This window comes from Salvelinus fontinalis, chromosome 21, assembly GCF_029448725.1.
Source record: "Salvelinus fontinalis isolate EN_2023a chromosome 21, ASM2944872v1, whole genome shotgun sequence".
NCBI lineage: Eukaryota > Metazoa > Chordata > Actinopteri > Salmoniformes > Salmonidae > Salvelinus > Salvelinus fontinalis.
Window position 1 is genome coordinate 41,444,526 of NC_074685.1, and position 15,997 is coordinate 41,460,522.

A 15,997-nucleotide genomic window follows, 5' to 3' on the forward strand; every position below is an offset into this window, starting at 1 on the left:
ATGGTCAGGTATGAGGATTTTTAACCTTTTAAGTTTTGCTAAGTTATTTAAGAGACATTTATAAATGCGCAACTTATGGCTGAAGCTCATACTTAAATGCTGGTCCTATTTAATACTCATTTCTATAAGCACTGTGCCAGAAAGTGATGGAGGTAAGACCGGACTGTAAGTACCTGGTAGAGCTCCTCCTTGGTAACGTAGGGCTTCGCATCGACGCTGAGGGCTCGGAAGGCGCTCTCAATCTCCTCGCTGGACTTGACATTCTCTGTCTCGCGGCTGATCATGAAGGCCATGTACTCCTGCAAGGACACGTTGCCATCCCTGGAAAATACACAATTAAATCAGTTACCCATAAAGCAAAAAACCCAAGAATAGAAAATGAGGCAAGACACACCCACTCTGAATAAAATCACATTCTTGTGAATGTTGGCTTTGCTCAAACTACTGATCGAAAACCCCAAGTAGAGATGAGTGAGAAGAGCTGGGGTTGCTGACCTGTTGGGGTCGACCGTGTCGAGGATGGACTCAAACTCTGGGTCTGGCTCTCCCTCCTCCACCATGGGCAGGTCGTAACCCAGCGAGCGCAGACACGACTTGAACTCCTGGTGGTTCAGACGGCCAGACTTCTCTTTGTCAAAGTGCCTGGGAGCAAAGATAACATGGTTGAGATTATTGGGAGTTTCTTTACTTTAAGCAACTACTTGGTATGGTGAAAATGGCCACCACTCACTTGAACACCGTTTTAAAATGGCCGCCGCTCACTTCAACATCGTTAAAATGGCCGCCACTCACTTGAACACCGTGTTAAAATGGCCGCCACTCACGTGAACATCGTGTTAAAATGGCCGCCACTCACTTGAACATCGTGTTAAAATGGCCGCCACTCACTTGAACATCGTGTTAAAATAAAATGGCCGCCACTCACTTGAACATCGTGTTAAAATAAAATGGCCGCCACTCACTTGAACATCATGCTGAACTCCTTCAGGGCATCCTCTGTCACTCCAGTGGTGTTCCTATGGTGGAAGAGAGATTTGACAAGATTAGGAAATATGTTCACTGCTTGTGAGGTACTGTATGTGTGTGTCTCTCTGACCTGGCCTGGATCTGCTGCTCCAGGTTGTGCTGCATCCTCATGCCCAGTTGGTCTAGCTGGTCCCACTGCTGGGCCAGGCCCACCGTGCTGTGTTCTGTGTACTTGTTGTCCAGGATCAGAGCCTCCTCCATGGCCGCGCCAAGGTCCTCAATCTTCTTCAGCTGGCTACGCATTGCCCGGATCTCCTGGTGCTTGCGCTACAGAAAGAGTGGCACACAGAAGGGTGAGGGTATGCAATTACAAAAGTAGTCAATACAGCTGAAATATAATTGGTACTTGCTGTGTATATCAAATCAAATGTTATGTCACATGCGCCGAATACAACAGGTGTAGACCTTAGAGTGAAATGCTTGCTTACAAGCCCTTAACCAACAATGCAGTTAAGAAAATACAAAAAAAAGAAGAAATAAGAATAACAAATAATTAAAGAGCAGCAGTAAATAACAATAGCGGGGTTATATACAGGGGGAGCGGTACAGAGTCAATGTCAATGTGCGGGGGCACCGGTGTCGAGGTAATATGTACATTTAGGTAGAGTTATTAAAGTGACTATGCATAGATAACAGAGTAGCAGCAGTGTCGTGGGGGGGGGGCAATGCAAATAGTCTGTGTAGCCATTTGATTAGCTGTTCGGGAGTCTTATGGCTTGGGGGTAGAAGCTATAGGAGCCTATTGGACCTAGACTTGACGCTCTGGTACTGCTTGCCGTGTGGTAGCAGAGAGAACAGTCTATGACTAGGGTGGCTGGAGTATTTGACCATTTTTAGGGCCTTTCTCTGACACCGCCTGGTATATAGGTCCTGGATGGCAGAAAGCTTGGCTCCGGTGATGTACTGGGCCGTACGCACTACCCTCTGTAGTGACTTGCGATCAGAGGCCGAGCAGTTGCCATACCAGGCAGTGATGCAACCAGTCAGGATGCTCTCGATGGTGCAGCTGTAGAACCTTTTGAGGATCTGAGGACTCATGCCAAATCTTTCCAGTCTCCTGAGGGGGAATAGGTTTTGTTGTGCCCTCTTCATGACTGTCTTGGTGTGCTTAGACCATGTTAGTTTGTTGATGTGGACGCCAAGGAACTTGAAGCTCTCAACCTGCTCCACTACAGCCCGTTGATGAGAATGGGGTCATGCTCGGTCCTCCTTTTCCTGTAGTCCACAATCATCTCTTTTGTCTTGATCAAGTTGAGGGAGGTTGTTGTCCTTGCACCACACGGTCAGGTCTCTGACCACCTCCCTATAGGCTGTCTCATCATTGTCTGATCAGGCCTACCACTGTTGTCATCAGCAAACTTGTTGGAGTTGTGCCTGGCCGTGCAGTCAAGAGTGAACAGGGAGTACAGGAGGGGGCTGAGCACGCACCTGAGGGGCCCCTGTGTTGAGGAACAGTGTGGTGGATGTGTTGTTACCTACCCTTACCACCTGGGGGCAGCCCGTCAGGAAGTCCAGGATCCAGTTGCAGAGGGAGGTATTTAGTCCCAGGGTCCTTAGCTTAATGATGAGCTTTGAAGGCACTATGGTGTTGAACGCTGAGCTGTAGTCAATGAACCGCATTCTCATGTAGGTGTTCCTTTTGTCCAGGTGTGAAAGAGCAGTGTGGAGTGCAATAGAGATTGCATCATCTGTGGATCTGTTGGTGCGGTATACAAATTGGAGTGGGTCTAGGGTTTCTGGGATAATGGTGTTGATGTGAGCCATGACCAGCCTTTCAAAGCATTTCATGGCTACAGACGTGCTACGGGTCGGTAGTCATTTAGACAGGTTACCTCAGTGTTCTTGGGCACAGGGACTATGGTGGTCTGCTTGAAACATGTTGGCATTACAAACTCGGCCAGGGAGAGGTTGAAAATGTTAGTGAAGACACTTGCCAGTTGGTCAGCGCATGCTCGGAGTACACATCCTGGTAATCCGTCTGGCTCTGCGGCCTTGTGAATACTGACCTGTGTATTTTATTCCTCCTGATATTATTTTAAATTCTGCATTATTTGCAAGGGCTCGTAAAGAAACCATTTCACCGTAAAGTTTACACCCGTTGTATTCGTTGCATGTGACAAATACATTTTTATTTGATTTGAAATAGCCAAGATGGGCCCCATACGTTTCAAATGTTTATTTTAACCCTAAACTGGCACACCTGATTGTATTAGTCAACTAATCACTAAGCCTTTGACTAACTCAATCAGGTGTGCTAGTTTAGGCTTAAAACAAAAATGCAAAACAACAGGTGGGGCCTGAGGAGAGGGTTGTGAAACCCTGGTCTATAGCATAAATGATGAGGGATTCTTTCTTACCTTGGTTGCCTCAAGTTGTGATTCCAAGGTTCCGGACTCTTCTACCATGCAGGACCTAGATGCATACACACAAGTGTCAGGGGAGAGGATCTTGACAGGATGATCAAATATTGGGATAGACAACATGCCACAGCCATCAAGATCAGGTGATACAGTCAGTCACACCAGCACACAGTCTCAGAGTCTGCACCCACACCCATCTACTTGTAGGAACCCTTAGATCCAACCCCATTCCTACCTTGAAATTCATAATCATTTTGATAAGATCCATTTCATATATTTGAATATACTAGAGGTGTGTCGAGATTCTAAACAAATCTTGAAATGTACTAATTGAAACCAACCAATGATTTTTGTAAAGAAGCAAAAGGAAAGATTTTTCTGAAACCTCAATATTTTTGGGAAAATTTCAGAGAACATTTGGTGAATTAAAAAGAGGGAAACAGAAGTACAAACACACACACACAAAAAACTTTACATCACTCAATGTTCAGAGCATCCCCCCCCCCCCCAATGCATGCCAAAGAAGTCAACTCATAGCCATGGTAACCTATACCATGCAAGGTTAGGGCTACTGTGTACAGGGCAGGAAACTGCATTTAACCCCAAATCAGTTGTGAATTAGTCTAACACTTTCAACCAAAAAATATAGATATTTCAACACATTTTGCAGTGTCCACCCCTAAATTTGGTGAAAGAAATATCCCCAAAAGATGAAAGTGAAGACTTTTCACTCCTTTAAAACAGTGCTCAATGTTGCCAGACTCAAAAGAGTATCCAGACAAATCATGAGGTTGATCTTAGTTTCAGGAAGCTACATTGGGGTGACGTTAGTAGAGATGTAACTGAGCAAACCGATCTCAAATGGTGGCTTTTAGAAGTGTATGAAAACACGCAACCCAGAGGGCGTGATGGAAGTAATGAAGGGTGAAGGAAAGGCGAGTGAGGGATATATGGAATGGAAAACCATGAGAAAAAGGAAAAGACCTTCCGGAAAGATCATCACCGACTTCATATTGAATGACACGGACAACCCGTCGATAAGCTATGCTATTTAGAAAAGGAGGGAGGGAAGGATGAAAATAAAGTAAATACCAACAGAAAGAGGGAAATTAGAGACAGACAAAAGGGAAATTATACGACAAAAACTGTCAAAAGGGGGGGGGGGGAGCTTACAGAAACTCAGTAATAATACACAATACAACTTGGATTCCCTTGAACATAGTGATACCTGGTCCAGTTTTACCTTTACTTGACAGATATCTACCTACCTGGTGGTTCTATGTTAACCAACATATATCGTGCAACATCTTGCCACCAACCTGACAACAAACCTCTTTGGTCCAAAACAATGTCACTCCAATCAACCCTCATTGATTTGACCCCATTCACACAGTCAGACACACAAACACAGTATCACAAAATTTCAATGAAAATAAAGAAAAGACGAAGCAGACTAAACTCTTTGGTCCCATAACCTGCTGTATGTAAAATGTGTGCTATATCTTGGAAAATAAATAAATGTGACTCTGAATAACAAACATAATGATGCTTGTTTCCAACATTAGGGATGTTTTCCTAAAATTAAATCCGCTTCGTGTTTTCTTCCCTTGCCATGATACTAATGAGTATTGCGATACTAGTATCGTCCCAGCCCCAACTGAGAGATAGTAAAATGTGATATTAACCCATCCAGAAGATATGTCCTGATTAGCAAAGTTATCCAAGCATCAGCGAGGTAGCAGCAAGAGAGAGGGAGAGGAAAGGGTGGGGGGGTGGGACGGGAAAAGAGAGAGAAAGAGACAACAGTTAGAAACACTAGGCAGGGACAAAATGGTCACTCCATCATCCTCCCCTAAACAAACATATACAGACACAGAAATAGTGGGAGCACAGGAGCATCTGCAGTATGATCCCGTTTTAATTTCTAAACGTTCACAGACCACTTGTGCGGTTGTGTAAAAGTTGTATCAGTGGTCCCCCACCCACCTCCCAAAATCTACAGAACATATGATACACTAAGCATGCGTTGCCTGGGGCCAATTCAGTGAGGAGCAACATTCAGAGCATTGCAGATATAAATGCAAGGTGTAAAATAGAGAAACTGTAAAGAATCATGTCAGTTTCATATAACAAACATTTATCTGCAACATTTCACGTTGCGCTCCGATGAATAGCAGCTTCCTGTTCTCTATGGCTGAGAACATTGTGGCAGAGAGACAGGAGGCAGATTTCTGAGCAGCAGGCACTTTTAAATTCCAGGTAGCTCCATTGATTTCTCATTGTTGTAAGAGAATCTAAAGAATGATGCATGCAACATTTAAAGACATCTCAATGCTATTCATGCAGGTGACGTTATTCAATGAACTTAAACTACATTCTATAAACAGCCACAAGGCCTTGGAAACGTCCCCATTCTATTCCTAGAAATAGTATTAGATTCCTATCTATTAAATTGCCAAAAGGAATGTTGATTAAGGGAGTTCTGTGAGTGCACTGTCTTCCTAGCACAACAGATCCAGGCCCTACCTGGTCTCCTGCAGCCACTGGTGGAATGCATTGGCGTGCTGCGCAAACTCCTGTCGCAGCTTGTCATTCTCCTCCTGCCTCCTCTGCTCCTTCTGCAGCTCCAGCTCTCGTTCCTATACAGACAGAGAGGGATGGAGATGGATGAAGTGCTTCCCAGACATGATGCAGATCAAGACATCGGCCCCCAGAGGCCCTCATTGGTTCTGGACATAAGTAGAGCATTACAGTGGGGAATAGGACAACATGAGATGTGCATGTTCTCCTCACCAAGCCTGCTCCTCAGATACGTTAGTGCTGTATAGCCAATTCATATGGTCGTTGTCATGCCAAATGGTTGGTGATACAGCACAAACAAATCTGGGACCATGCTACCTCCCCCCTCTTCTCCCTTCTAACCTTAATGATCTTCTGCAGGTTCCTCCAGGTCTCTTCCAGGGCCTCCATAGTGAACCAGGTGTAGGGGTTGGACACCACCTGGTAGCTCTTGATCTGCCGGTCCAGCTCGGCCAGCTGGTTGAAGTCAGCCTGCGCCGAGCTCAGCGATGAGCGGAAGGCCTCGTGGGCGTCGCGAAGCGCCCGGATCTCCTCCAGCGAGTTGCAGCGCACCGGATCTGTCAAGTCCTCCTCAGCGTTCTCAAACCAGCTGTTGAAGGCCGACGCCTTCTTGGCAAAGGTCAGGAACAGGTCTTCCACCTGGAGACAGAAGCAAGATGGAATCGATGGAGGTAAGAGGTCCACATCCACTAAGGTTTTTGACTTCGTAGGTGAAGGATAGTCTGATATTCCTGTTCAAAATATGAACATTAACAACGATGATATCTATGAATAGTAGTCATGATATCCTCATCGTAAGCTAAATGACAATTATCCGCCATCATAGTCTTTACATACCTTCCTGAAGTGCTCCTGGGCCTCCAGCAGTTTCTTCTTGCGGGCCTGTGAGTTGTCGAGAAGCTGGTTCCAGCGCTTCATGAGGGCAGCGTGGCGCGCCTCGATGGCCTTGGACTGGACGTGCTTGGCTGCCAGCAGCTGGTCCTTAAGGGCCGTGATGTTGGTGATACCCTCCTGCTGGAAGGCCTGCAGCCCTGCGTCAAACGTCTCCTGTGGACCCGAAGGGGGAACATGAGGCATAGGAGAACGTGTCTAGCTTTCTTGCACAAAATGGCTGCCGTAGCATCACTCATTTAAGAGCTACATATTGCTACACAGTACCTGCTTAGTGAGCAAGGTCTGCACAGATGAGAGATCTCGTCCGTAGTCATCAGTCTTCAGGCTGTTCTCCTTCTCACCTGAACAAACAACCAGATAGTATAAATTCAGTGCTACACTTAAAAATTAAACAATGCTCTCATCTTTCTGGGAACACACGCAAAAATCATATTGCAACACCAAAGAATGTTGAAGCCTCATCCCCTAAACCTTTCCCCTTCTCAGGTCTCAAACCGTACCGATCCAGGACTCCACCACGTCAGCCTTCCAGTTGAACTGCAAGAAGGCAGAGTTCTCATCCAGCTTCGCTTTTCTCATTGCAGCGGCCCTCTCCAGCTCAGACACCTTGCCCCGCAGGGACGCCATCTTGGCTGAGATGCTGTCCACGTGGTGGTTATTCTAATGGAGGGATGGACACAAGCAAAATATGCATTTAACTGTATGGGTGAATTGACAACAGCCAAGGTAAGTGGAAAATCATTGTAAAAGTTGGTATTTTTTGTGTGTGAACTATTGCTTAAACACTAATTCAGCTGGTACCGTATGAAGAGACGGAAAGGCTATTCATTTGATATTTTATCATTTTCTATACGACAACAGTATTGTCAGTGTTTACCTTCTTAATGAGCTCGTCTCCGTTGGAACACACGTCATTCACTCTGTCCCTGTGCACGGAGAAGTCAGTCTCAAACGCCTCATGCTTCTTCAACAGGCCCTGCACAGCAGCCAGGGTATCCCCGTAGTCTTCACTTCCCACCAGGTTCAGCTTCTCGTTAATCCAGGCTTCCTCCTCTTCAACATTCGCAACAAACTGCTGGTACTCCAGCGACTCCTCCAGCCTCTGTCCCCTGATCACACACACACACACACACACACACACAGGCACACACAGATTAACACTCAACATCATTAAATGTTTAAGATGATAATGGCGTTTCATTGCAAAGCAGGCCTGGGAATATGTGTGTGTCAGAATGTATACGCGTGTCTGTGCTCCAAGTCTAACCTGGCTGCAGCCAGGTCCTTCAGCTCCATCCAGTGCTCCTCAAACTGGGCCAGCCTCTGCTCAATCTCATCCTGGCCGATGGTGTTGTCATCAGACAGCTTCTTCCCTGTGTCCTGCACAGACTGGATGGCCGGCTCATGGGCCCCCAACTCAGCCTCCAGCCTCTTGTGTTTCTTCCTCAGATTCTGCACTCCTGTCAAATCACGTCCATAGTCCTCCGAACTCACTAGCAATTTCTTTTCTCTGGATAGAGAACAGAGAGTGAAAGAGAGAGTGTTAGTAATCACAATGTCTCAACATCGAAAAACCCTCAGACGTTGACTTGCATCCATTCTTCCACAACTCCAGGGTGCGTTCTTACTTGATCCAAGACTCCTCGTCGTCCAGGTCCCTGAAGAACTGGTGCAGGCGGTGAGACTCGTTGAGCTTTGCACGGCGGCCAGTGGCCATGCTCTTGATCTTGGCGAAGCGTCCATTGACGGCGTCGCGCTTGTCCTTAACTTGGGTGGGGTCGAAGGCCGTGCTGGCCGTCAGGCTGTCAGCCTGGCCGTTCAGGTCCTTCAGACGATCCTGTGGACGGACAGAAAGATGTTCAAATCAAAGCACTAGACTGAACTCAGTGGATGGCTTTGTACAAAAACATGCTTCATAAACTTGGAAGTTGTTCAACAGAGGACACTTGGTTTGGTTGCCATCGAAAGCTTTCAGTACGAGGCAGCGTCACCTTTCAGCCAGTCAGCATATATAGGTGTGTAATCTGACAGATCCTTTAGTACATCAAGGCCCCCAGCTGAGCCCAGCATCAATCCCGGTTTGACAGAGATACGGGGACGTTGAATACATTACCTCATGAGCAGAGATGTCAGCTTCCAGAAGCTGGTGTTTCTTCAGCAGGTTGTTGACTGAGGCAAGGTCTTTGCCATAATCCTCAGAGGCAAGAAGGGCCTCGACCTACACAGAGAAAAAAAAAAAAAAAATTCAAATCTAATCTCAGCCTCTTCTTTTGTTTTTGTTTTCCTACAGCACAGGTAGGCTAATGGGTTATTAACAAGTCAAATCCATTTAAATAAGAAAACTAAATAGCCTGACACAATCTCAGATCCAGAGGTGATGTTGCCTTTTTGGGTGTCTGTCCAGTACTTAATCTGTGCAGGTCTCAGATAAATCCTATTGAACATCAAGGTTTTCAGTACAGAATACACAATATCAGCATCTTTAACTTTGAGAATTGTGTGGTGGATGGAGATTTGAAATTAAGTGAAAGTAGTCTCATATTGACATCTTTCATTATTTTACCTCAGAGAGCCAGAAGTCAAAGTCCTTGATGCCAGTGTTGAAGTTCTGCTGCTTGTTGGCTTCTTTCAGCTTCTGGCTCTTCTCTGCCGACTTGTTCACCAGGAACTGCCACTGCTCGTCCAGAGCACCCAGACGCGACTGGTGAAACACACACCCAGGTTAGATACCCAGCTTTAGAACAATAGATGTTTAATGAGGCAAGAATCGGTTCACGTAGCTTGAATGCCATAGGAACAGTTAACATTCTGTCTGCAATGTTATCACCATATTTTTCTCAAAGGCTTTCATCCTTGAAGTGGCATTGTAGAAGTACATTTAAACTCAGTTTTTTAAAATGACTGACATTTAATCCTAGTTAAGATTCTCTGTCTTAGGTCAGTTAGGATCACCACTATTTTAAGAATGTGAAATATCAGAATAATAGTAGAGAGAATGATTTATTTCAGCTTTTATTTCTTTCATCACATTCCCAGTGGGAAGTTTACATACTCTCAATTTGTATTTGGTAGCATTGCCTTTAAATTGTTAACTTGGGTCAAACATTTCAGGTAGCCTTCCACAAGCTTCCCACAATAAGTTGGGTGAAATTTGGCACATTCCTCCTGACAGAGCTGGTGTAACTGAGTCAGGTTTGTAGGCTTCCTTGCTCTCACACGCTTTATCAGTTCTGCCCACAAATTTTCTATAGGATTGAGGTCATGGCTTTGTGATGGTCACACCAATACCTTGACTTTGTTGTCCTTAAGCCATTTTGCCACAACTTTGGAAGTATACTTGGGGTCATTGTCCATTTGGAAGACCCATTTGCGACCAAGCTTTAACTTCCTGACTGTCTTGATATGTTGCTTCAATATATCCACATAATTTTCCATCCTCATGATGCCACCTATTTTGTGAAGTGCACCAGTCCCTCCTGCAGAAAAGCACCCTCACAACATGATGCTGCCACCCCCGTGCTTCATGGGATGGTGTTCTTCGGCTTGCAAGCCTCACCCTTTTTCCTCCAAACATAATGATGGTCATTATAGCCAAACAGTTCTGTTTTTGTTTCATCAGACCAGAGGACATTTCTCCAAAAAGTACGATCTTTGTCCCCATGTGCAGTTGCAAACCGTAGTCTGGCTTTTTTATGGCGGTTTTGGAGCAGTGGCTTCTTCCTTGCTGAGTGGCTTCTCAGGTTGTCGTAGTAAGACTCATTTTACTGTGGATATGGATACATTTGTACCCGTTTCCTCCAGCATCTTCACAAGGTCCTTTGCTGTTGTTCTGGAATTGATTTGCACTTTTCGCACCAAAGTACGCTCATCTCTAGGAGACACAACGCGTCTCCTTCCTGAGCGGTATGACAGCTGCGTGGTCCCATGCTGTTTATACTTGCGTATTATTGTTTGTACAGATGAACGTGGTACCTTCAGGCGTTTGGAAATTGCTCCCAAGGATGAACCAGACTTGTGGAGGTCTACAACTTTTCTTCTGAGGTCTTGACTGATTTATTTTTATTTTCCCATGATGTCAAGCAAAGAGGCACTGAGTTTGAAAGTGGGCCTTGAACTACATCCACAGGTACACCTACAATTGACTAAAAGTATGTCAATTAGCCTATCAGAAGCTTCTAAAGCCATGACATCATTTTCTGGAATTTTCCAAGCTGTTTAAAGGCACAGTCAACTTAGTGTATGTAAACTTCTGACCCACTGGAATTGTGATAGTGAAATAATCTGTCTGTAAACAATTGTTGGGAAAATGACTTGTGTCATGCACACAGTAGGTGTCCTAACCGACTTGCCAAAACTATAGTTTGTTAACAAGAAATTTGTGGAGTGGTTGAAAAATGAGTTTTAATGACTCAAACCTAAGTGTATGTAAACTTCCGACTTCAACTGTATGTAAATATTTTTTGTGTATGTATTGTAACAAGTATAATGTGTATGTATAGCAACAAGTATGAAGTGTATGTATAATAACAAGTATGATTAAAGACAGAGTGTGTGTACCTGAACCGCATCCTCACTGCCGGAGCAGGCCCCTCTATGGATGAGGGCGTTGCCAGTGTCGATAACCCCACGGATGCGGTCTGCGTTGGCATGCAACTCCGCCTCGAAGGCCTGGTGCTTCTGGTGCTTACTCTGAGCTCAGGCAGGGGAAGGGGAGAGAGAGCAGGAGTGAGAACTATGGGAGGCAGTGGGTTGGTGGTGGATGGGTGACATCTCCCTTAGATTGTGTGAAAACACAATCCGGTAGGCTACTTAGAAATAATGTGTTGGTAAGGGTTGATGTACAATTTGAAAATAAGGAGGCTGAGTACATGTATATATATTAGAATGCCACTTTTATAAGTGGCAGTCATTTTTCATGCATGTTTGTGTTTGGAGAGTAAATGTCTCCTAACTTGGTGCTATTGTTGATGGATATATACACACATAAATACACTAAGTCTACATCCAGGAGATGACTGCAGGACAAAATCCACACAGAAGGTGAGGTCATAAAAAAAGATGAGGTCACAAATGTGAAATTCAGACACCACCAAATGAGGACAGACAATGTGTCGGACTGACTTCTACAAGACAAGACACACCAAGGTGACAAACACAAAATGGAGTTGGAACAGACCCACAACGGGGCCACGACAAATTTTACTTTTCATGAGTACCTAGAAGAGGTCAGGGTCTTTTCAAAACTCGTTCCACAATGTTTTTACACACCGAGAGAGAGCAAACAATAAAAACCTTATGCGAGGTGTCTGAGCTAGGGCTGTGGCGATCACGGAATTGTCAGCCGGTGATTGTCAAGCAAATAACTGGTCGGTCTCACGGTAATTGACCTTTGATAATTAAACACATTTAGCATCTCCAGGCTTCCACACATAGCCTACAAGCCATTTTTAAAAAGTCCAAAAAATCCATGTAATATAGCCTGTACCTTCACAATAAATCCATTATTTATTTTAGACAGGTCTAAAGAAGCATGATATGAAGAAAATGTGGTCTGTCAGAATAAAAGAATAGCATAGTTGTCCTTATGTTAGAACCTGATGTGTCTATGCCAAATGGCTGCGCGCTATACTAGTTCATTTTGCAGACAAGATTAACTTAGAATTGCATGGCATTATTTAATAGAATGAAGAATACAATTGAACAATGCTGAATAAAATATAAATATTTTCTTCAAACGATTTGAGAGAGTGCGCATATGAGGCTATTCTGTGTTGAGAGGTTAACAAAGAAATAGGTACTTCTATATGCTTAATTTAGAGTTATTAATGTAACTTTAGTTGTTCTACAAACGTTGGGCTATATGTTTTGATTTTTAATACATTGTAAGGCGACTCTAATGATGATTTGAAAAAAGTTGCTTGAAAGGCATGAGCCCTGCAATGCGCACCTCGTAGTAGGCTATAAGCGTGAATGTTCCATTAATGGAAAACACCATTATCAAAAGTGACCGCAAATGCAATTATGCATGTAATGCTTTTATTATAAAAGGTGCATTTTAATGGTGAAAATGATTTCCCCCAAACTTGAAACTCCCGCGCTGCTTATGTATGCCAGTTAGGCTCTACACCCCTTGTAAAGCGGATTAATGTGCTTAATTTTAAAGAAGTTATTTGGCCACTTTAGTTGTGATACAAACCTTATTAAAACATATAGGCCTATGGGCAAGGCTACATGAGGTGTACGACTATGATTAGAAAAAGGCATTGTTTCTTACGCTGGGCATCATTCACAAGTGATAATATATAATTAACAAGTGATTGTCTGATTGGTGTCAATATTAGCTTTGTCTTGATTTAATCTTGTCTTTCATATAGTAAATAATATATGAGACATTGGACCATTATCGTGCACCTGTATGGAAACAGGGCAGCGGGAAAAAGACATGTCATCTATGTACTTAAATAGCAAATGGAGGACACTTTTCCCTGGGGTTTATTTTCATGCCAGACAGGTAGGCTATACTCCTGTTGTAAATATAAGCAATGTGCTTAATATTAGGAAAGTTGAGAAATAAATATGGTAGGCCTAGCCTATAGAAAGCTGATGGGATCCTCCTTTTTTTAATAGACTGTTTTCTCACCCAATTGCATAGCCTATAGAAATGTTACACAACATGAGCTCAAAGTGTTTGATTAGATTTTCCATAACATTTGCATTGATGTCAGAGTGATTAGAGGGACAATAGAGTGCTGAGTACCAGGCAGTTAGCAAGTTTGGTAGGCTACTAATGACCATCAGCAGAATCAGAGCTTGGAGAAGCCTTATTACTGTGACTAAACGGTCATGTGGAATTTGACCGCCGGTGTGGCGGTAATACGGTCACCGCAACAGTCCTTGTCTGAGCTATCCTTGATGTTTGATAGATCTTTGGCAATACTTATTTTACGGCTAAAGTATGGTTTTTGTTCACAACCATGGCTGCTGCTAGCATACATATCTCTATGATTGTTTCTACATTAGCTACAATAAGGCAAGGCACAACAATTCTAAGCTGGAGGTCTCCTCTCTCTCCCTCTCAGGTCAATGTATTTGATACACTACAGATTTGCTAAATTCAAATTTACATTGCAGTTTTGATAGATGGAATCCATTTTTTATTTTACACTAAATGTTTTATGAAATTATATATCAAGTTTCTGTTATATTAAGATCAGAACATGTTTAGACATTTCAAGACTTATAGGAATATTTAAACAAAAGCAACAATATGTGGAGCGTGTTTGAAGATGACCATACCTCAAACAAGCAAAAAAAGAAAGAAAGCCACAAAATATGGAAGCCACGACCAGCAACTACACAAAGTGACATTTGCTAAAATGATAACAGAACTACAGTCATGTACAAACATGTGCGTTGATGGCAGAAGATGGGGGGGGGGGGGGGGGGGGGGGGGGGGATGAACACATGAATGAAACCCATACAAAAAGGAAGCAGGCACTCGCGAGTGCGGAGGAACACGGAAAATAGACAGATGGGATGGCGTTCTACATCAAACAAGGCACAGACGTGGACATATAACAGGAAACCTACTTTGGATGTTAGTTTAGCTGACACTATTCAACTTACCAGCAGCTTCGACAGCTATAAACAAGACAATAAAACAGAGGAGAGATTCAGTCCCATATAGACACAACACATGGGGTTGGTTCAGTAGTCACAGGAGTAGAAGTAGTAGTCATTGTTAACAAGGAGCAACAAGACATTAAACTGCAGTATTAAAATCACTGGCAAGTTAGATGTCATTCAACGTATATTAACAAACCCTCACACAAAATTGGTTAACCATCTATTGAAAAAAAAAAATACAATGAATTAAGTCATTTGATCGTGATCTATTGAACAGGTCAAAGTGTTTCATCCGACAAGAAAGTCTTGACAGGCTAGGTAAAAATTAACCCTAACCACTGCCAGAGGGTCAGATATGTGTTATCCTACTAATGGGTATGGGGCAGTAGGGTAAACTGACCCTAAATATGTGGATAGTGGCAGCCCATTGAGATGGTTAGAGGGCGTACTTCCCATGGTAAAAGTCTTCCATGGAGCTGCCCATGCTTATCATTGCCTTTTTTGGCATTTGTGCCCTCTATGTGGCAGCATGCTCAAACCTTTAAGGGTGGAGCCCTGAGTTGCTGCTAGCCAATCCTGTACCTGGATGTTGGTGGGGTCCTTATAGGACTCATCTGTAGCTGTCTGCAGCTTCTCGCTGATCCAGGCCTCTATCTCGTCCACGTCGCGGCTGAACTGCTGCAGCGTCTGGGACTCGCCGAGCTTGGAGCGCTTCTCAATCATCTGAGCCTTCAGACGGCGCCACCTACAGGCCGGGAGGACAAACACTTAAGACTGGAGCAACAACGAACAGGCAGACCGTTACACACAAAGATGCCCACAAAGTCACACACACGGTCATCAAAAAGAGAAAGACTGACCTGTCCAGGACTTCATTGCGACGGTTGAATATCTCTGGTTTGGCATAATGATCCGCGCCAACCAGCTGGTCTGCAAAGGACTGCAGAGCAGCGATCTTCTCCTCCTGCACGTTGATGGCCTTGTCAAAGTCCTCGTGTTTCTTGATGAGAGCCTCCACGCTGTCCAGGGAGTCACCCTTGTCGTCGCTGGCCAGGAAGGCCTCGCGAGCCGCCATCCAGTTCTCAGCCTGTTCACAGTCACGGTTGAACAGCTGAGGGAGGAGAGCAGAGAGAGAGGGGAAAAGAGAGAGGTTATTTACTGGCAGTGGATGTTGTATAGAGGCTAGTAATTGTTGTCATGACCTGTTGAGTGTGGTAAAAAAAAAAAAATAATAATAAATAAATTGACCTTTTTTTCTGTGGATTGGTAGACACACACAATAGATTAGGCCTTGTTCAAAAGGTGTCAGATCTGGTGCAACGGAACATACACTTATGGGGACACAGAAACATGTCCTTGAGTTCAAATGGCCAAAAGCCACTGAGACAAGACGTTTGGTTTTGGAAGGATTCGTCTGGTACTCTTAAATGTGCCAGAAGCAAAGATCAGCAAGAGGAGGTTTCTAAGAGGGGGTTTCTAAGAGGGGGTTTCTAAGATAGTGTGTGCCTGCG

At 44.1% G+C, this 15,997-nt stretch overlaps 1 protein-coding gene across 7 annotated transcripts in view; it reads right to left on the reverse strand.

Moving 5' to 3' along the window:
- The window catches only part of sptan1 (spectrin alpha, non-erythrocytic 1), a 51,586-nt gene that overhangs the window by 405 nt on the left and 35,184 nt on the right, over positions 1-15,997 (reverse strand). For 5 of the 7 annotated variants that reach the window (XM_055875252.1, XM_055875256.1, XM_055875255.1 and 2 more), the window contains 20 exons: positions 15,347-15,597; positions 15,069-15,231; positions 14,487-14,501; positions 11,418-11,549; positions 9,424-9,561; positions 8,974-9,078; positions 8,489-8,697; positions 8,128-8,370; positions 7,738-7,969; positions 7,361-7,520; positions 7,125-7,201; positions 6,804-7,013; positions 6,309-6,605; positions 5,913-6,025; positions 5,072-5,089; positions 3,384-3,438; positions 1,097-1,293; positions 963-1,016; positions 496-642; positions 174-321 (listed from right to left, as the gene is read on the reverse strand). In XM_055875252.1, coding sequence (XP_055731227.1) covers positions 174-321; positions 496-642; positions 963-1,016; positions 1,097-1,293; positions 3,384-3,438; positions 5,072-5,089; positions 5,913-6,025; positions 6,309-6,605; positions 6,804-7,013; positions 7,125-7,201; positions 7,361-7,520; positions 7,738-7,969; positions 8,128-8,370; positions 8,489-8,697; positions 8,974-9,078; positions 9,424-9,561; positions 11,418-11,549; positions 14,487-14,501; positions 15,069-15,231; positions 15,347-15,597 — 2,964 coding nt within the window. The remainder of the gene's footprint in view (positions 1-173; positions 322-495; positions 643-962; positions 1,017-1,096; positions 1,294-3,383; positions 3,439-5,071; positions 5,090-5,912; positions 6,026-6,308; positions 6,606-6,803; positions 7,014-7,124; positions 7,202-7,360; positions 7,521-7,737; positions 7,970-8,127; positions 8,371-8,488; positions 8,698-8,973; positions 9,079-9,423; positions 9,562-11,417; positions 11,550-14,486; positions 14,502-15,068; positions 15,232-15,346; positions 15,598-15,997) is intronic. The other 2 variants (XM_055875257.1, XM_055875251.1) reach the window with 1 other exon arrangement.